Below are 22,028 nucleotides of genomic sequence, written 5' to 3'. Positions count from 1 at the left end.
CTTACAGCATGCTAACATTGGTGGCAACTTAGGTTTCAGTGAAGGTTGGTGGTTCAAATTAGCTCACATTAGCTTTGGTAGCGTTGGCACTGGCCTGACACCTTTTGCTGTCATGGACATATGAATCCAATTCAATTCGCTTTTTAGTTATGCAGTAAAAATTTACGAAAATTAGGGCATCCATCCACCCTCACACCAGCAGTCTAAGCAGAGAGCTCCAGCCTTCCCTCTCCCATGAGCTCTTCTGATGGGAACCCAATGTGTTCCCAGAAGAGCTTAGAAACATAGTCCCTCCAGCATGTCTGGGGTCCTCCCCGGGGCCTCCTACCAGTAGGACGTGCCCGGAACACCTCCCAGAGGTGGAGCCCTACAGGAGGCAGCTCCCTCTTCACCACGACGGACTGATACACTAGCCACATTACTGCAGCCACCGCACCAATCTCTGTCGATCTTATGCTCCTTTCCTTCCCTTAGTCATGAACAAGACCCCAAGATACTTGAACTCCTACACTTGGAGAAGGATCTCTCCTCCAACCTGGAGAGAGCAAACATCCGCTCCCCCTTGAGCTGAAATGGGACAGAATGGCCCCCTCCTTGGAGCCAAAATGGGACAGAATGGCCTCCTCCTTGGAGCCAAAACGGGACAGAATGGCTTCCCACTCTGAGCCCAAACGGGACCGAATGGCCTCCTACTCTGAGCCAAAACGGGACAGAAGGTCCTCCTCCTCAGAGCCAAAACAGAACAGAATGGCCTCTCCTGGGCCAACACGAGACAGAATGGAGACCTAGCTTGGCGGAACGGCAACCAAAGCAGGGGCCAGATGTGTTGCGTGTGCCTTCCGAACTGGGTTGGGGCAGGAACTTGAGTCTGGGCAGGGCGCGGTTGAGCTGCCACTGGGTCGGTAGGTTTCTGGTATGGCATAAAACCCGGTGCAGCAGAAGTCGACGTAGCGGGAGATCTGTTGCAACCGATTCCAACGTGGCGGGAGAGCTGCGGTAGCGGCCTGGAGCCTGGGGCCTGGAACCGGCTGTGGCACTGGCCAGGTAACGGACTGTTGGTCATGTGACTAAAACGTAAAGCAGAAAAAGACTGAACAGATACCGGAAATATTACAAGAATAAAACAGGAAATGCAGGCAAAAACCCCAGACTGTGACAGCAAACCACCTTCTTCCGGTCGAGAACCATGGCTTCAGACTTCGAGGAACTGATTCTCATTCCAGCCGCTTTGCACTCAGCTCAGTCAGTGTTCACTTAAAATCCAACTAATGTTTCTTTAAAACAACCAAACATTTTTGCAGCTGAGGGTTTGCAGGCTTAAGATAAGACACAACTAAAACCCAATGATTCCCCACATAAATCAAGCTTTAAAATGTAGCCAATCAATAAATTGCAATTTTAAAATATATACTCAGATACAGATATATTCATATACAGTGTGTAGATATTATAATACTTTATATATAATATATATTATAATACTTTAACTTTATTTAAATTTTGACCGAAACAGTGCAGAGAAACCTTCAGCAAAACCAGGCTCAGTTTGATAGAACACCTGCCTCAACTGGTTGGGTTGAGCGACCAGTGAGGGTGTTGCGTCAAAGGGACGTGACGTCACAATCCTGGAGTCATGACAACAGTTATGCCGGTTACGCTTTTAACATTTAAGGGTTTTAAAGTGACTATCCATAATTGCATTTTAGATATTTAAAATAGCATTCTGCCCAGTCAAAATTAGATTGTGCCTAGTCAGAATTATATTTCTAGATTGCCAAAAAATATTCTGACTAGGAAGAATTACTGTTTTAGACATACCGATATCTTAAATTGCAGTTTTGACTAGGCGAAAATACATTATGGATATCTAATAAATGTTAAATCAGCGCACTGATTTCCTATGATGTCATTTTGGAGTGGCCCGTAGGTGCCACATAACGCCAAAAGAGAGAACACTACAGCGAAACATAACGACATTTTAAAATCGGGTAGCGATCTTATTGAAAGTTCACTATTTGGATACTGAACAATATGGTTAGCGCCTAGACCAGTGCATCCTAAAGGGTGTGATTCTTTTTGGGAGGCCATAAAATAATAAGAAGTGCAAAAGTAATAAACTTTGTGCCCACAGGTGCATGACTCTGTAAGGAGTCAAAAGAAAATCACAGGACACATATGGAATTAAAATAAACATTAAAAGACGCAAACAAAGTAAAGAGAACTAAAGAAAGGGACAGCTGCTAGAACTTGCTGCGACACACGGAGCACCATCTTGTTCTTAATATAAAACCTAAAAGAATCTGAGGAGAAAGAGTGTAATTTAAAGCATACAAGGGACAGTCAATAGAGACTAAAGGACAATCTAGGCTAACAGTGACAATTAAATGGACACGGCCCTGAGCACTACCAAATTCCAAAAAGACAACAAATGAAATGACAGGTGCAAAGATTTTCAGTAAACTGGACACATGATATGGATTTTGGCATCTGAAGCTGAAGATGCAGACAGCAGCAAGTGCTGCACCTTCAACACACCATTTGGGAGATATATTTCCTAAAGCTTCCCTTTGGCATCATATCAGCGCCAGGGATATTTCACAGAACCATAGAGTCCATCATTGAAGCTCTGGAAGGCACAAGAGTGTACATTGATTGATCGGAACAGCCAAAGACTCTGTGTCTGTCTGAAAAGGGCTCAAGACAATCACTACAAGCCCGGAGCCCTACAGCCCTAACCCCTTTACCTGCACCTGGACGATTTCTACTGCTGTTTTGAAAAACAATGGGAAATTCCTAACATCCTCCCTCGCCAGCCATTGTCCTGCAACAGGCCTTCTCCCATGGCCCCACCTGATCCACCCACACAGCTTCACACCTTAGTGTCACCCACACCCCTCACACCTCTTTCCATCATAGAGGGACATGTGAATAGACTCTTTAAATGGCTGAACCCCCGCAAAGCTACAGGCCCGGACTCTGCCCCCCCCTCTACCCTGAAGCAACTAGCTGTCTCCAGTGTTCACAGACATTTTTAACACCTCACTGGAGACATGTCATGTGCCAGCCTGCTTCAAATCCTCACTTATCATCCTTGTCCCCAAAAAGACGACAACCACAGGACTCAATGACTAAAGACCCATGGCCCTGACCTTTGTAGTCATGAAGTCCTTTGAGTGCCTCATCCTCTCCTACCTCAAGACATCACGAACCCCCTCCTGAACCCCCTGCAGTTTGCTTACAGAGCCAACTGATCTGTAGATGATGCTGTAAATGTAGCCCTCCACTTCATTCACTTCTTCTCCCGCATCTGGTCTCTCCAGGATCCTACGCGAGGATCCTGTTTGTAGACTTCAGCTCTGCCTTCAGCACAATAGTTTCATCCCTGCTCCATTACAAACTCTCCCTGCTGAATGTGCCTAACTTCATCTGCAGGTGGATCACAGACTTCCTCATTGACAGACAGCAGCATGTGAGGCTGGGGAAGCTTGTCTCAGATTCCCTGACCATTAGCACCGGATCCCCCCAAGGCTGCATCCTTTTATCGCTGTTATTCTCCCTGTACACAAACAGCTGTACATCTAAACACGAGCTGAAGAAGTTTCGCCTCCCTGTGAAGATGTTGGTGACCTTCTACACTGACATCATTGAATCCAAGCTGATCAAAGGTGATCGGCTGCCACCTCCCGTCTCTCCAGGAGCTGCACGTCTCCAGGAACCAGAGACAGGCAACCAGGATTGCAGCTGACCCCTTCCTCCAGGACCTGAACACTTTCAGCTCCTCCCCTCTGGCAAGAGGCTCCAGTCCATCAGGACCAGGACCTCACGCCACAAAAACAACTTCTTCCCCACTGCAGTCAGTCTACTGAACTGTGACATTTTCCATTAACAAGCTGATGAGAGAGTGTTGTCTTTTGTGTGATTTATTGTAAAAATAGGGGAAAATAAAAATAATGGAGAAAGCAAATCAACCAGCTGGGGAGATCAGTGCATACACCGAAGATGTCATGCAAAGAGCCCAAAATCCTCAAGTTGCGTCTGCCTTTTAACCCCTCTGTCCAACTATGGTGGAACGTCTGTGTAGCCCAATCAAACTGCATGCACCATCTCATCCCTGTCGCCGTGTGTGTGGAGATGTTTACATTCTCACACCTGCATCACTGACGTCTGACTATCAAAGAGGAAGGAGCGCTAAGTCTCAACAGAGAGGCACAATTCACCGGCCTTGGGTTTGGGAGCTAGAGTTGAGAGTCTATCAGGCAGAGACAACCATTGAACAATGTAGGTGAAATGTCAAATACCTATAAAACAGATGTAAGACAAAACATAAGATATTAATTGCAGAACACAAGTCATAAATCACATAATAACTGCATAGAATAATTTTGATTATACATTAATCAAACACTATAACAATAAAAATGGTCAAACCCCCATCCATCTTCTATTCTGCTTAATCCCATACATGGGGTCGTGGAGGGGGCTGGAGCCTATCCCAGCTGGCTATGAGAGACGGGGTTCACCCCGGACAGGTCGCGAGTACATCACAGGGCCTTACATATACAAACAACCATTCACATCCACACTCACACCTTTGGGCAATTTAGTGTGACCAATCTACCTAACGCATGTTTTTGGACTGTGGGAGGAAGCCAATGAACCCGGAGAGGAGAGGAGAACATACAAACTCCACACAGTCCCTCTCCGGGACTCCAACCCAGTACCTTCTAGCTGTGAGCACCACCGTACCGCCCCTGGTCAATCATTGCATTTCCTGATAACGGCCTTTGCAGCTGAAACAGTGTTTTAACTCATCAAGATTCAAAAATACACTTTCACATAAAATGCAAGTAAGTTATGGATAAAAGGTTCAAAGTTTTTGCTGTGGCCTTTATGCCATCAGGTGTAACCTTAATGAAAAACCATTGACTGTATTAAGACAATTAATGTATGTTAGCGATAAGTTTCCGGTGAGGTTCTGTTGCATATAATTTTGAAATAGTTTTCATGCTTTTGGATCTTTAATTGTACACTTGGGTCTACAGTGAACAGGAAAATCAGGGATTAACTAGAATGATGATGCATATTGCTGCTTGTGTTGTCTTATAACCTCTATCATCTGTACATTAAACCACAGTACAGCAGTTGTTTAATTATGAATGCATCAGCTTAAGGTACATCACTACTTATTTATTTTGCATCAATTGTTTGCTTAACTGATCTGCTTGGTTTCAGCAGCTGGTTGCCCTGCTGCATAAACACACCAAAGCAAAAACTCAACCTGTCCACCAACACAGCGACATCAGACTAAATAAGACTGGACTAAATAAAAAATAAATCAACCATTATTCAAGACGAGTATATATATATTTCTTATATACTCCTCTTGTAAAAGCAAAGATGTCCATTACAATACGACATTCAGCGTAATATATGCTGCTTGTTGAACTGCTGGACAGAACAAAAAAATAAATGAAATAGAATAAAATAATTATCTGTGACTAGTCATTCACACTGTTTTACACTTAAGCAATTAACCACACACATTTTTCAAAATAAAAGCACAAATTCAGATCTTTAGCTTCATATAGCAATATTTATCCGTGTCAGGCAAGGTTGTAGTTTAACTGGAGACAGGCTTTATTGATACAATCGTGGTCAATTCAGGCAGGGTCATACACGAGGAAGCTTCAGCGACAGTACAAAGGGAGCAGGCAGGTTCAGGTCCAAAAACAGCCAAGGTTGTCAACAGGTAAGCACGGCAGAGGTAGAGATAAGGATCAGGCGATCTCAGGTCAAAAACAGTCAGGTACATTACCAGGTTATCTCAGCAAAGGTACAGACAAGGAGCAGGCAGAAATCAGGAGTAACGAGAATCAGGAACAAGATCACGATCGAGGTAAGCTAACACGGCAATGCTAGAAAGTGGTGAGTACATGCGACAATCTGGCAATTAGCTAGTGTGAGATCTGGAGCTTTTATGCTGGAGCTGATTACTGATTACTGTCAGGTGTGCATAATGAGAACTGGTGATGACGTAAGAACAGCTGTGGTGTGAACGGAGCAGGAAGTCCTTCAAAATAAAGAAAATCTGACAGATTGTGACACACACACACCTACTCAACATCCTTCTAAAATGAAAGCACCAATCCAAATCTTTAGACCAAATAGCACATTTTCTGTGTGGTGAGTGAGCTCTGCTGCTCACTCGAGACATGAAACGCCGTGCAAAAAAACAACCAAAAAAAAGATGGCTTGCTCGCAGATAGTGAGTTTATTCAGTCCAAAAGTATAGTGCAGAAAAGAATCAGGTGCAGTATTTACAGTTGCTCCAAAAACCCCGCGGGTGCAACAGACAAAAAAAACGAAAAACAGAATGATAAGGACAACTATGGATGTGGAAGTCAACCTGAAAAAAAAACTGCTCAAATAAAAGGAATGTCTCTTCTCTTCTCTTCTCTTCTCTTCTCTTCTCTTCTCTTCTCTTCTCTTCTCTTCTCTTCTCTTCTCTTCTCTTCTCTTCTCTTCTCTTCTCTTCTCTTCTCTTCTCTTCTCTTCTCTTCCACTCTCTCACCAAACAACTCGCTCTCCGTCCAGTCCACTCTCCCTCACAAGGGAGTTTGGCCACTCTTCTTAAAGGCCTGGCCCCGCCCCCTTCAACTGGGTGGAACCATTCTCTAGAACGTTCTGGAAACTAAACATTTATAATCCCAATATTCACCTTTAAACACGTATAAATCAATCACCCATATTCCCACAATAATTCTCAGATTCATAACACAAGAATACCCCACAAATAATGACTAGGACCAAATAATAACAACAAACAAAAGTGGTTTCGTCGGACCCGCGCCTCGCGCCGAGGCGACACTGCAATGACGTCAAAAGTGAGCGTCGCCCAGCTGTCCGGTTTTGCCGTCGCGACGCGGGAGTCCGACTACTCCCGACACGTAAGTACTGACACAAGAAACCAAAACCAACAAAAGTGACAAGTGTATGTGGTTAGTCTAACGGCGTAACAAGATGTAATGGTGGTGAAATGTCCAAATGGCCGCACGATTGCTTGTGCACCCGCTCTCTGCGGCCAATCAGCTGGTGCGTGTGTGTGTGTTTGTGTGTGCGCACAGTCCGGGGCTGCTCAGTGGGAAACAAACCGGCGGTTTGTCACATTCTGCTTTTGACTTGTTAATTATGATTAGTTAATGAGACTATATTACTGTTTACTGTTTTATCTGTCCCCACCACAGGAGACTGGCCTCTATCACAACAGGCACCAATTGGCCAAGTGTAAATCTCACAGGATTACACTTCTGCTTATCATGCCAAAAGGACAGCCTGTCACATTTATCACCGCAAAGCTGTCTCTCCCGGGACTGGGACCACCAGCCGTAAAATGTGGAATTTGCTTGTTAAGAGAACAAGAGACTTAATCTGGACCTAGTCCTGGTTCAGATGGACCAGAACTTTCAACTGCCATGAAACTGATGTCATTGTATTCTGTGAACAAAATGCTATTATTTGATATTAGATTGGTTTCTGTGATGTTCAATGCCTGATCTACAGACTTGCCAGGAAATTCCTCAAGAACAACAAAGGGACTTCAACTTATCAGCATGCCTTCCTTTGTGTGAATGTATAAAATTGAAATAAAGATACTTAATGAAAAAGATACGAGTTCACTTAGTGTTACATAGGGACCATTCCAAGACCATTCCTCATGGAATAACATTTCATTTGTTACAACGTTTTAAGGGACCACGCATAAACCTTAATAATCTATGCATCTTATTTAGCTATTTAACCATTCTGACTACTCTGCTTATTTGAGTGTTAAAGTGATCGTTACATGTGTATTGTGATATGGTGTAATGGAACTTTGAGCTTGAAAAGAAGAAAGCTTAGTTATCCCAAATTTAGGAGCAATCCAAATCAAATAGTTTGATACCTGATCTGAAGCCCTGGAACTCATCACCACTGGATGAACTCATTTCTCCGCCCTGAAGTGACCACTGCCCCAGGGGTATTTAAACCAGCAACACCATAGTGGAATCAGATTTCTCTCTATCTTAAACTTCTTTCACCTTTCTTTTTGCATCACATTACTTTTCTTTAATTTTCCTTTGTTCTTAAATTTTGTAAACTTACTTTAAACTTAGAAATACAAACAATCAGTTAATTTTGTTACTTTAGAAAGTCATCTCAAGAAACTCAGGGAAACTGACATGATCACAAACAGTGCTTAGTTGACTCGCTTTTTTTTGATTGAGCTAATTAAATTACTGTAGATTTCAGCCCGTTTCCTTTTTGGGCTTGTTCAAGTAGCGCTGGCGCTTTGAAACACCTTGAAAGCCCATCCTGGCTGACTGTTACTTTGCTGACCCCGAGCCGCCATCATCACCGCAGACAACGATTCCTGGCCCAGAGGCTGTGACACCTGGATCAGAGAGGGCACGCCTTGCTCAACCAAGCCGGTAACGGGAGACGCTGTAAAGCGGCCAACAGCTCCAAACTAAGGCAAAACAAACATTTCTAATCCTCTGAGAATGCTGGTGTTTCTCAAAGCCCTTATTATATATATAAATATTGTTTCTGCATATGTTTCTGCATTAATATTAAACTATTAATTTGAATCTGCTACATCAGCAATCCTTTACATACCTTCCTTAACGTTTCTTGATTACAACTGCTTCAGTTTCTTCTAAAAAATAATCAGCTCTGTTAAAACAACTCCCAGTTCTGTTCAGATATATTCATCTATACTTTATGTGCTTAAGCATGTCTCCTTTCCAATTATGTCTGGCTAAGCCATCAAAACTAAACTTTACTCTGTATCTGCCTGAAAGCAAACACAGTTCCAAAAATCCTCCCATTCACTCCAATGGAAAATATTCTCTGACTTCTAGGTAAAATCACAAAGGTACAGGCATTTTTAAATCACGACTGTGGCCACAAAGTCAAACTCCTAATGCTCAGTGTCCATAGCAGCTCTATGCATATTACTAATAAGTTCATTGCACTGTTGATTGTGTAGACATTAAGCTTTTTTAAACTACCTGGTCGTTCATATAGTTGAGGGGGTGTTTTTAAGGAATGAATTCAACATTACAGCATTCAATAATATATGCAAATGTATAGCACAATGCATTGTGGGTGATGCACCATAACAGAAACTGGTCTTAATAAGAGTGACCATTGCAATGATTAATTAACAATTACTGCATTAGACTCTTCATGTTCATATAAGAGACTACTCTTTATGTTTAATTAGTTTAATTATTAATTTGATTAGCAGATCTATTCAGTTATAAATTCAACTTCAGTACAACTGACTGAGCTGATCTGTGGAGTTTCCTGCCTCTGGAGAGCTGTCTCCATGACAATGGCTCAGCTGCAATAGATAAGTGATTGAGCTCAGTAACAGTTTGACTGAGAAGTCAAACTCTTAATGCTCAGTATCCACAACAGCTCTGTGAATATTACTGATAAGCAAATTATATAAATGCAAATTTATAGCACAATGTCTTGTGGGTAATGCCCCATAACAGAAACTGGTGTAAATAGAAGTGACCCTTGCAATGATTGCTGACTGACTTTTGCACTACACTCTTCGCATCAACCTTGTGTTTACACACTTGAAGCTGTTAATTATGGTTAGTTAATGAGACTATATTACTGTTTAGCAATTCACAAATGCTTCATCAAATCCTCCAACTTTTCCAAATTTATAATTCAGCTACTATGCATCTACTGTCAGCTGTTTTAAATGTTTCCACAACATTCAACTATTCTTTCAGCTCTTGGACTCTATTAACCTATTTTGATACATTATATATATATATATATTTATATATTTCATCAAATTCAGCAATTCTTTACATACTTCCTTAATTAAAGCAATTCTTGAATTTCAGCAGTTTTCTTTGACTTTCCTTAATTTGAAATTCAACTGCTTCAGCTTCTTTTTAAAATATTCAACACCCAGTTCTGTTCGGATACATTCATCTATACTTTATGTGCAACTAGTAGCTCAGTGTTCCAACATCCACAAACGGCAACTGCTATCACAACTTGAGATTGACGAGATACAACACAAATGCTACGGCAAGGGGGAGCCAGGACGCCAGGTCAGAGGGGAGGTTTCACCATCTCCCCAACCGGAAATTGGGTACGAAGCCCCAATAAGCACAGATACGCTGAGCGAGGCAGCGACTGACCTGAAAGATAAGATCATGGCGAGATTGAACAGGCAACCCCGAACCCCACTACAACGGCTAAGTGAAGTACCATCAGAAAGTCTCATGGAGGATGTGAATGCAGCATTGAGAGCGATCCCTACCACAACAATCACAGAAACCAATGAGCTGATATACGCTTCAGCATCAGTGATCCTAGAGGTGCTTGGCTATAAGAGCAACCATGGGAGCCATGAGAAACAATACCCACCATGGAAACGAAGGTTGGAGGCAAAAATCTAGGCAGCTCGGAGGGAAGTGAGCCAAATGACAGAGGCCCAGAGAGGTGCAATGAAAAGACCAATGCCTAAGAGGTACAGCCAGATGACCATACCTGAAGCACTCGAAACTGCCAAGCAAAGGCTACAAGCCTTGGCCAGCCGCCTAAAGAGATACACCAGAGATAACGAAGCCAGACGAATAAACCGGCTGTTCGCAACACAACCTGCGAAAGTGTACTCTCAATGGCAGGGTAATAACAACAGAGCAGACCCACCAAGGCTGGAAACTGAACAGTACTGGAAGGGTATATGGGAAAGGGAGGCATCACACAACAGTGATGCACAGTGGCTGGTGGATCTGAGGGAAGACCACAGCAACCTCTCTGAACAGAATCCAGTGACTATCACAGTGGCAGACATCCAACATAGAGTCTCAGGTATGAAAAACTGGACAGCACCTGGCCCTGACATGATCCACGCCTACTGGCTAAAGAAGCTCACTGCAATCCACGAGCGCCTGGCAGCACAAATGAACCAGCTGCTAAGGGATGGGACCCACCCTGAATGGCTAACCGAAGGGCGAACGATCCTGATAATGAAGGATCCCTCAAAGGGCACAGTCCCATCCAACTACCGGCCAATAACCTGTCTCTCCACAACATGGAAGCTCATGTCAGGCATCATCGCAGCTAAGATAAGTGGGCACATGAGTCAATACATGAGCGAAGCACAGAAGGGCATTGGTAAGGATACCAGAGGAGCCAAACACCTACTCCTGGTAGACAGAACAGTCGCCCAAGACTGCAGAATGCGACACACCAACCTGTGCACAGCCTGGATCGACTACAAGAAAGCCTATGACTCAATGCCACACACATGGATCACTGAATGCTTGGAGCTGTACAACATCAACAGAACTCTAAGGGCCTTCATTGCAAACTCGATGAGGTTGTGGAGAACCACCCTTGAAGCCAATGGGAAGCCACTTGCCCAAGTATCCATCAAATGTGGCATATACCAAGGAGATGCACTGTCCCCACTGCTGTTCTGCATAGGTCTGAACCCCCTCAGCCAAATAATAAACAAGACTGGCTATGGATACCGACTCCGGAACGGGGCCACCATAAGTCACCTCCTCTACATGGATGATATCAAGCTGTACGCCAAGAGTGAGCGAGACATCGACTCGCTGATCCACACCACCAGGATCTACAGCTCTGACATCGGGATGTCATTCGGGCTCGACAAATGTGGGAGGATGGTGACAAAGAGAGGCAAGGTAATCCACACAGAAGGGGTCTCACTCCCAGAAGGAACAATAGCAGACATTGAGGACAATTACAAATACCTTGGAATACCACAGGCAAACGGCAACCTTGAACAGGCAACAAGGAATGCGGCAACAGCCAAATACCTCCAACGAGTAAGGCAAGTCCTAAGAAGCCAGCTCAATGGCAAGAACAAATCCCGGGCAATAAACAGCTACGCTCTGCCAGTGATCAGATACCCTGCGGGAATAATAAGGTGGCCAAAGGAAGAGATACAGACCACAGATGTTAAGACACGAAAGCTCCTCACCATGCATGGAGGGTTCCACCCCAAATCAAGCACCCTGAGACTGTACGCTAGCCGCAAGGAAGGAGGCCGAGGACTAGTGAGCGTGAGAGCCACTATCCAGGATGAAACATCCAAGATCCATAAGTACATCAAGGATAAGGCCCCGACAGATGACGTGCTGAGCGAATGTCTCAGGCAGTGGAGAACAGAGGATGAGATGCTGGAAGAGGGACCATCATGGGAGGACAAGCCCTTGCACGGGATGTACCACCGGAACACAACTGAAGTGGCTGATCTCAGCAAATCCTACCAATGGCTTGAAAGGGCTGGGCTGAAGGACAGCACAGAGGCACTCATCCTGGCTGCACAGGAGCAGGCCCTGAGCACCAGAGCCATAGAGGCCCAGATCTACCACACCAGACAAGACCCAAGGTGTAGACTGTGCAAAGAGGCCCCAGAGATGGTCCAGCACATAACTGCAGGGTGTAAGATGCTGGCAGGCAAAGCATACATGGAACGCCATAACCAAGTGGCTGGCATAGTATACAGGAACATCTGCGCGGAGTATGGACTGGAAACCCCAAGGTCAAAGTGGGAAACACCTCCCAAGGTGGTAGAGAACGAGCGAGCCAAGATCCTGTGGGACTTCCAGATCCAGACTGACAGAATGGTAATGGCGAACCAACCAGACATTGTGGTGGTGGATAAAGAGCAGAGGAAAGCCGTAGTGGTGGATGTGGCAATACCAAACGATGGCAACATCAGGAAAAAGGAACATGAGAAACTAGAGAAATACCAAGGGCTCAGAGAAGAACTGGAGAAGGCTTGGAGGGTGAGGGCCACAGTGGTGCCTGTGGTGATCGGAGCACTGGGGGCAGTGACCCCCAAACTGGAGGAGTGGCTACGACAGATCTCTGGAAAAACATCCGAAATCTCAGTCCAGAAAAGTGCAGTCCTAGGAACAGCAAGGATACTGCGCAGAACCCTCAAGCTCCCTGGCCTCTGGGGGGACCCGAGGACCTCTGGGAGGACCCGAGCTTGGAAAGTGGATGAGACCACCCGCGGAGGGTGAGAATAGAGTGGTTATATATATATATATATATATATATATATATATATATATATATATATATATATATATATATATTGTAGCTGCCCTTGGTATCAAAAAAATTCACAGGAGAGTCTCTAACGGGTGCGGTGAGTTTATTTGCTGGTGTCATCCACAGAAGTTTGTCCAGCAACACTTGAGCATCCTTCAAGCACCGTGAAAACTAAAAATGAACAAAGTTGCTGCTTAATGGTCACTCACATTTAACAAAGTGCAAATAAACTCACATATATCACAGTAACACACATGTCTACACATAAATACAGAATATAAGCTCTGAATAAAGCATGGTAATACACAAAAAATGACTAATGTGCACCGCTGCATAAGCACGTGAAAATATTTAGTCTCCCAAAGAACAAATATTACAAACAACGTCAACATTTAGGGTTCTCTAAACTTTTGTTTGCTGATACGGTGAGTCAAAATCACATACCTCGCTCCGCTTACCAAGGGTGCAATAATTAGAAAACGTGTTGAAGTCTTCGATCTTAGCATCGCTAGCTTGACTGACACACACACGGCATCTGAGCTAAAAATAGCACATGCATGCAAGCGAGGTAAGAAAAACTCAACTATGATTTGTAAAGTGTTTACATATCACCAAATAGCGTTAAATAAAACAACATCATAATAAACGTTACAGTAACATACAAACTTACATTAAACTTGAAGAAACCTGAAGGCAGTGAGTGCCGTAAATCTCCATGCTCGGCACATGGTCTGGGGTGAGGCTGCTTCAATTGAGCCACGCCCACAACGAGTAACTGACATTACCTTTGTGGTCATTTACACTCCCACCAAATCATGTTATGATACTTAAAATAAGTAAAGAAAAACAACACAATCATAAATGATTTCTAGTCTACAATGAAGGACCACAGGTGGTGAGTTTCAACGGAGAGAATTTGTGATAACATGTTACATGTCTGATGTAAGTGCCTGAATGAACTGTTTGCCAATTATTAATTTTCCATGAGAAGTACTAACTTTTGGATAGGACGTTCAATAACCGATGGTTTGAGAGAATGGTCGTATTTCTTTGTCGGCCTACGATCTCCTACTCGTACCTTTACTCGACGAACTAGACCATCAGCAGATTCTGTAGTTTCAATCACTCGTCCTAACTGCCATTGGTTCCTTGGAAGTGTGTCTTCCTTGATAATGACTATGTCATCCACCTTTAGGTTACGCCTGGGTACATGCCATTTTTGCCTTGTGGACACATTCAAAAGATATTCTTTCTTCCACCTACTCCAGAACTGTTCAGTCAAATATTGTACTCTGCGCCATCTCTTTGCAGCATACATATCCTCTTTTACAAATTTTCCAGGAGGTGGTAAAGCAACCTTGGATTTCATCAAAATGAGGTGGTTTGGCGTCAGTGGCTCTGGAGAGCTGGGGTCATCGATTCCATTAACAACCAGTGGGCGACTATTAACAATGGCCATAGCCTCATAGAACAGCGTTCTGAGGGAAGCGTCGTCCAGTCTGCCTGAACATCGAGCAGCCGTGAGGTTTAACACACTGCGTATGGTTCGAATTTGTCGTTCCCAGATTCCACCTGCATGGCTAGCTGAAGGGGCATTAAATACAAACTCACACTGCTTATCTGCTAGGAATGCCTCTAGGGTCTTGAAGTCACATTGTTTGAGTGCTTCTTTGAACTCATTTTTGGCTCCCACAAAGTTTGTGCCCTGGTCACAGTGTAATTGAGAAACCGCTCCTCTGAGACTGATGAAGCACCTTAAAGCGTTAATGAGAGCATCTGTGGTCATGTCTTCAAGCATTTCTATATGGACTGCTCGGGAAGACAAGCAAGTGAGGATGAGACCATACCTCTTGCACTCTTTACGGCCCTTCTTGATGATAAATGGGCCAAAGCAATCCATACCACAGTATGTGAAGGGTGCTGAGACTTCTACACGTTCTTTGGGAAGTTCTGACATACGTTGCTCCTCGGTTGAACGTCGAAGCTTTCGGCACTGTACACATTTGTGTATGTATTTGGCAATTGATTTGCTCCCACCAATGACCCAAAATCCATTTGCTCTGATTTCCATCAAGGTTTGATTACGGCCCTGGTGACAAATCTGGTTGTGGTAATGAGACAGGATCAGCCTTGTGACATGGCTGTCTTTTGGGAGAACGACAGGGTGTTTAAGCTCTAGATCAAGGGATGACGCTTTCAGTCTGCCTCCAACACGAATAAGTCCATCATCCAGAATAGGGTCAAGGCGAACAAGAGGACTTGATCTCGGAAGACTATTTCCCTTACGAAGTAGCCTTAGCTCTTGGGAGAAAGTGTCCTGCTGAACAAGCTTAATCACCACCTTGGCAGCCTCCTTACGTTCTTCAACAGTCACAAGTTCGCTTTGGTGTTCCAGCTTGCACCCTAGTCTCTTGATTCTGGCAACCACCTTAATGAGCCTTGTCCAAGTGGAAAACCGACTCAGGCGATTCAAAACATCTCTTTGCTCGCTGACCTGTGTTGCAAAGGCTTGGACTGATTTAACTTCTGGATCGCCAACAAGCAACTCAGTTGGTGGATTAGGCGCTGGGAGAACCTCCTCTTCCCACAAAAACCTAGGCCCTGAAAGCCAGTTAGTTGAAGAGATGTCCTTTGCATGAAGACCTCTAGAGGCGTGATCAGCTGGGTTTTGTGTAGTGTCGACATAATGCCACTGACTTGGGTCTGTGTTGGCTCTTATCACTTGAACACGGTTGGCTACGAACACATGAAATCTTCGTGCTTCATTGTTGATGTATGCCAACACTACTTGGGAGTCAGTCCAGAAAAATTCTCTGTCAATTTTCATTTCAAGTTCAGTCTTAAGCACAGTACTTAGTTTTGCTGAAGTGACCGCAGCAGAGAGCTCCAGCCTTGGGATACTGTGGACCTTGGTAGGTGCAACTCTTGCTTTAGCCATCACAAGGTTACAATGGACTTGGTTGTTGTTATTTTTATATCTGAGGTAGGAGCATGCACCATATCCCACGTTGCTGGCATCTGAGAAGTGATGCAATTCCACTCTAATAATGTTATCAAAGTCTTGAGGATGATAACATCTGGGTATGGTGACTTCCTTTAACCTCTGAAGACCACATTTCCACTCCTCCCACCGTGGCAGCAAGTTCTGAGGAAGTGGGTCATCCCATCCGTTGCCTCTGCGACATAGCTCCTGCAGGATACACTTTCCACCCAATATGAAGGGAGCCAAAAACCCAAGTGGGTCAAAAAGAGAGGCCACGACTGACAGGATAGTACGCCGAGTTGGTGGATAATGCTTCACATCAATATTGAAGCCAAATGTGTCATCTTCTATAGACCACTGTATGCCAAGTACACGTTCATTCTGTGTCATATCTGGGTTAATGCTGAGAGGTTCCGTAGTTGTGGCCCTTTCTGAAGGGGATACACAAGACAGAACATCCCTCTGGTTTGAGTTGAACTTGTGCAAACGCAGACCTGCACCTTTGCATAACTTCTGTGCTTCAATGATTAGATTCTTGGCTTCTTCAATTGATTGCACGCTCACCAGACCATCGTCTACATAGAAGTTCTTCTCAATAAAGGCTGAGGCTGAAGGAAAGTTATCCTTGTGTTGTCGTGCCAGGTACTTAAGGCCAAAGTTGGCACATCCAGGGGAGGAGGCCGCGCCGAAGAGGTGGACTGCCATCCTGTACTCTTTTGGCTCTGATTGCAGCTGTCCATCTTCCCACCACAGGAGTCTCAAGTAGTTGCGATGTTCAGGCGCCACGTAGAATTGGTGAAACATCCTTTCAATGTCGCATACTACAGCAACTGTTTCTTTCCTAAAACGACAAAGAACTCCTACTAAGGAGTTGATCAGATCTGGGCCTGTGAGCAGTGAGTCATTTAGGGAGATACCACGGAACTTTGCTGAGCAGTCAAAAACAACTCTTACTTTGTCTGGCTTCCTGGGGTGGTACACTCCATGGTGGGGAATGTACCACAGAGTCTCTCCCTCTGATATTGAAGGGGCCAGCTCTGCATCACCTTTGCTTATCGTTTCCTCCATGAATGACGTGTAATGATCATAATACTGCTTGTTTGCTTGTAACTTCTTCTTCAGGTGTTGCAACCGAACCAACGCCAGCCTTTTGTTATTTGGTAGCGAAGGTGGACTACTACCCTTGAAAGGGAGGGGCATCTCATAGTGTCCATCTTCTCTTTGTAGGATGCTGTTGCTGAGGAGTTGTACAAATCGAACATCATCTTGCGACACGTATTTGTCCTCATAGCTCCTTTCACTAAAGTCAGATTCCAGGACCTTTAAAACATCAGTTGCAGATGGCAGTGGAACTTCCTTCACTGAAATTCTGTGCACTAGGCTCTGGTGCCCTTTCCTGTCTAGGTGGGGATTGGTTAAACCTATAATGCTCCAGCCTAGTACAGTTCTTTGTGCAAAAGGTTCATTTTCATTACCTGTAATGACCTCTAAAGGTGCCAGAGCTGATGGGCAGTTATAACCAATAAGCAACCCTACCTCACAGTCTTGAAGTGGGGGCAGCTGATTTGCTAAGTGTTTGAGGTAAGGCCACTGCAGAGCTGTCTTTGTTGTAGGAATGTGAGACTTATCAACAGGAATGAAGTTTCGCGTGTAGGCTTGCTGTAGTTGGATGGACGTTCCTGTGTTGAATCCCCGAATTTGCAGACCGCAAGCAATTTTACTTGTGATGACTGTGTCGGCAGCTGTCATTGTGCTAAGTCTTAGCTGCACTGCTTGAGTGTCTACATTCAGTTCGTCCACTAGATCCTCTAAGATGAAAGTTGAATCACTCTGTGTGTCGAGCAGGGCGTAAGTTAAAATTTCTCTCTGAGGTTCCGCTGCTGATGACACAAAGACAGGGACAATACTTGAGGTGGCAGAGCTGTGCTGTGTGATTGCATGGGCCATAACCTTGTGAATCTCTTTGCTTGAATTATCTCTTGCAACAACAGAACTGCTACTTATTGGTTCTACAGGCCCATTGTTTTCTCTGTGCAAGCATGTTGGGTGACGTCGACCGCACGTGTTGCAGGTGTGTCGCCTTTTACAGTCCTTGGTGTTGTGTCCCTTCCTTAAACACCCAAAGCAAAGGTGATTTTCGTGAATGAAAATTCTCTTTTCATCCGTAGTCCTTGCTGCAAATGTAGGGCACTTAGCAACACCATGTGTTTCATCCTTGCAGACTGAGCAGGGTGGTTTTGACCTCGAGTTTGAGGGTCCTGGTAACTTAGAGGTGGAATTTCCCAGTTGAACACTTGTTCTGAGTGCTTTGGCTCTCTTTGGAACTCTCTCATCTGTAGTTCTAGTGTTCATCAAGAATGGGGAAGCAATAGGGTTACAAGCTATCCGTGCTTCTCTCTGCATGAACTCTGTAAACCGTGCAAAGCTTGGATAATCTCCCTGTTTGTCTAATTCCTCCACGATGATTCGGCTCCATCTGTAGACCAACCACTCTGGCAGTTTTCTGAGGAGTTTGTGATTTTCCTCACAATCATTTAGGATGGCCAGACCCTTAACATGGGGTATAGCCTCAGCACAGCCTTGGAGGAAGTCTGCAAAATCCCTGAGTGCAAGGGGGTCATTTGCCGCTATTTTGGGCCACTTTGTGAGCTTGTCTCTAAAGGCCCTTTGGATAATGAATGGACTTCCATACCTGTCTTGCAGGACTGTCCAGGCACCATTATATGCATCTTCTGTGTTTCGGTAGAAAAATCCCTTCACAGCCTTTTGTGCTTCACCTGCAAGATAACTTTTTAAATAAAGCATTTTTTCACTAACTGGCAAAGGCTTCTGGTCAATGAGAGTCGTGAAGGATAACTTCCAATCTAAAACTTTAAAGGGTCCCCAGTGAAGACTGTGGGTTCTGGAACAGGCAGACGGTTTAAGGTGAGTGAGCTTGCAATTGCCTGGGCCAAGCTGACTGCATCCTGAGTTGATTGGGCTTCCAATGTTGCATGCTGACGCTGAAATTCTGCAGCTTGTGGGTTTAGTGGGGTCTCTATTTTAACATTTTGGCAACTAGGTAGTATTTTGTAGTCAGACTCTTCTTCGTTATTCTCAACACTATCAAAAATGTTGTATACTCTTACTCTTGCTGCTGCTACCTTGACCTCATTTTCTGCTTGCATTTGTTGTAACCTTAGTTGCTCATCTTCAAGTTTTGATTTCATTTCTGCCTCCCTTTGCCTAATTTCAGATAGCATTTGTGATTCTTTAAGTTTCCATTCACTTTCCATTTTATTTAACTTGGCTTGTTGGGCTTGTATTCGTTGCACAGCCTTTGCCTGTTCTAATTTGGCTGCAAGGTCTGCTTCTGCGTCTGCACGTTTGGTGGAGGACCTGGAGGTGATGTTTGAGTCACTGTCTGAGCCTCGTGCCGACTCTGAAATTACTGTTTCTGTATTTGTGTTGCCAAAAACAGATCCATACTCTTCTTTATTTAAAACCATCCTCACTCTTTCCTTTTCAAGTTGATCATTGAAGGCTTCATCTATACTCTCTAGTCGCTTACTGACAAGTTCACAAGTCTCAGCTGTCAGAGTGACACATGCATCCATTCTCTTGACAATGTCTGGAGCAGAGGTGTGGTTACGTAGAATTGTCTCATAATGCTTCTGTACAATGGCATGTCCAGCCTTAATGTCTCTTTGGCTTTTACCAAGGTCTTCTAGTGAGCAATAACTCTTCAGTCTGACTCTAATCTCTTTTGCTGTTTGCTTCCAAGAGTCATATGCCTTATTGAATGCCTTTTCAGTTTTCCTTGCTTCCTGTTCATGCATCTCCTGACCCTTCTCTGTTAAGCGTCGCTCACGAGAGCTGGACCTGACCTGTTGCGCTTCCAGGAGTTTGTCTGTTTCCACAGGCGTTAACATTTTGTTTGTACGTCTGCACTGCGAGGTTAATTATAAAACTTGAGTGTTTTATGTCTGGACTCATAGTGTTAACAATAAGTTAAAACCATCTCTCAACTACTTTGTCACATCACTCACATCAGACATTTACACTTAATGGACACCCAAGATTAGCAATCACACACAGTGTAAGCTCACAAATAAAAATAACAGACGTTTGGGCCTCAGACCTTTGGATCTAATAGGATGTTGCTGATCTAAGATACACTATTACTTTGCAAGACTGAAATTATTTAGGCTTTAATCCTGATACTCATTACTTGTATAACTTACTTTGGATTGCCTTACTGAAATGAGCAGGTGTAAATGTTCTTATCTTGTGTTTTTCTGCGTTGCTTTATACACAAGTGTGCCAAAGTTTCTCACTGCAGCTGTAGCATCCACGCAGCATGTTGTAGAATCTTGCTTCCATGGCAGATGAAGCTGCTCGTAGAAGACAGGTGGATAGCTCAGATGTAGCGTCGAGTTTTCACTGTAGCTGCCCTTGGTATCAAAAAAAATTCACAGGAGAGTCTCTAACGGGTGCGGTGAGTTTATTTGCTGGTGTCATCCACAGAAGTTTGTCCAGCAACACTTGAGCATCCTTCAAGCACCGTGAAAACTAAAAATGAACAAAGTTGCTGCTTAATGGTCACTCACATTTAACAAAGTGCAAATAAACTCACATATATCACAGTAACACACATGTCTACACATAAATACAGAATATAAGCTCTGAATAAAGCATGGTAATACACAAAAAATGACTAATGTGCACCGCTGCATAAGCACGTGAAAATATTTAGTCTCCCAAAGAACAAATATTACAAACAACGTCAACATTTAGGGTTCTCTAAACTTTTGTTTGCTGATACGGTGAGTCAAAATCACATACCTCGCTCCGCTTACCAAGGGTGCAATAATTAGAAAACGTGTTGAAGTCTTCGATCTTAGCATCGCTAGCTTGACTGACACACACACGGCATCTGAGCTAAAAATAGCACATGCATGCAAGCGAGGTAAGAAAAACTCAACTATGATTTGTAAAGTGTTTACATATCACCAAATAGCGTTAAATAAAACAACATCATAATAAACGTTACAGTAACATACAAACTTACATTAAACTTGAAGAAACCTGAAGGCAGTGAGTGCCGTAAATCTCCATGCTCGGCACATGGTCTGGGGTGAGGCTGCTTCAATTGAGCCACGCCCACAACGAGTAACTGACATTACCTTTGTGGTCATTTACATATATTATATATATATACACACACACACACACTGTGTCACGATCGCACGGATGAGGACCCACATGCACAGCACGACACAGCGTTTACGATGTTAAGGGGACTGTTTATTCCAGAGTACAGAATCCAATCCAGGCAGAGTCATACACGGGGGATCAAAGGGGTTTAAGCAGGAGCAGGCAGAGACGGCGTCAGGGACAGGCAAAGTCATACACACGAGATGGATTACAATACCAGAATCGTCGGGCGTCAGATCGTGGTCAGGCAGACAAGGTCGGTAACAGACAGTAGTCGATAATCAAGGCAGACAGGGGCTAGGCAGGCTCAAAATCAACGGTCGAAACAGAATACACGGGATACGGCAATGCTAGAACAATGAACTGGACTAATACGGGAACACACAAACAACGATCTGGCGGAGAACTAAGGACACAGGTGGTGGTTAAATACAAAGTGACTTGATTACTGATAAAGTGCAGGTGTGGATAATAACCAGGTGAAGCAGGGACAGCTGTGACAAGACATAAACCGGAAGTGAAGCTCGAGCAGAAACAGAAACCAGGAGACTACCAAAATAAAACAGGAAACAACTAGAAACAAAAACCCAGATCGTGACACACTGTACACAAACCTCATTAGTGTCTTAAATGTAAAGTAGTTAACTTAAAGTTAGCAAACAGTGTAGAACTAACATTATCAGATCTATGTCCTGTTCTCAGAACTGTGCCTATACAGTACTTAGTAATTGACCCTAAC

The 22,028-nt window shown here is 44.0% G+C and overlaps 1 protein-coding gene and 1 long non-coding RNA gene across 4 annotated transcripts; one reads left to right on the top strand and one right to left on the bottom strand.

The window, feature by feature from the left end:
- The first annotated feature begins 5,245 nt into the window (after positions 1 to 5,245).
- Positions 5,246 to 7,666, top strand: LOC129604593 (uncharacterized). Its single transcript, XR_008695620.1, has 2 exons — positions 5,246 to 6,947; positions 7,245 to 7,666. It is a non-coding gene; the product is annotated as an uncharacterized LOC129604593 (long non-coding RNA).
- Positions 7,667 to 13,160: 5,494 nt separating this feature from the next.
- On the bottom strand, positions 13,161 to 17,965 carry LOC121202459 (uncharacterized). Of its 3 annotated transcripts, XM_055511694.1 has the most exons (3): positions 13,781 to 17,965; positions 13,555 to 13,650; positions 13,161 to 13,281 (listed from the first exon to the last, which is right to left on the bottom strand). In XM_055511694.1, the coding sequence occupies exon 1, from the start codon at positions 17,840 to 17,842 to the stop codon at positions 14,084 to 14,086; it is 3,759 nt and encodes a 1,252-aa protein (XP_055367669.1). In that variant the 5' UTR covers positions 17,843 to 17,965; the 3' UTR covers positions 13,161 to 13,281; positions 13,555 to 13,650; positions 13,781 to 14,083. The 3 variants fall into 3 exon arrangements, with proteins under 3 accessions (XP_055367669.1, XP_055367667.1, XP_055367668.1); XM_055511692.1 differs by having other exon boundaries at positions 13,555 to 17,965; XM_055511693.1 differs by having other exon boundaries at positions 13,161 to 13,650.
- Positions 17,966 to 22,028: the final 4,063 nt, after the last annotated feature.

The sequence above is a fragment of the Betta splendens genome, chromosome 9, assembly GCF_900634795.4.
Source record: "Betta splendens chromosome 9, fBetSpl5.4, whole genome shotgun sequence".
Lineage (NCBI taxonomy): Eukaryota > Metazoa > Chordata > Actinopteri > Anabantiformes > Osphronemidae > Betta > Betta splendens.
Note: the sequence above shows the minus strand (reverse complement) of the source record. Positions and strands in the feature narration are given on the sequence as shown.

Coding starts and splice junctions, on each gene's coding strand:
- LOC121202459 (XM_055511692.1), bottom strand. CDS start 17,842: ATGACAGCTGCCGACACAGTCATCACAAGTAAAATTGCTTGCGGTCTG.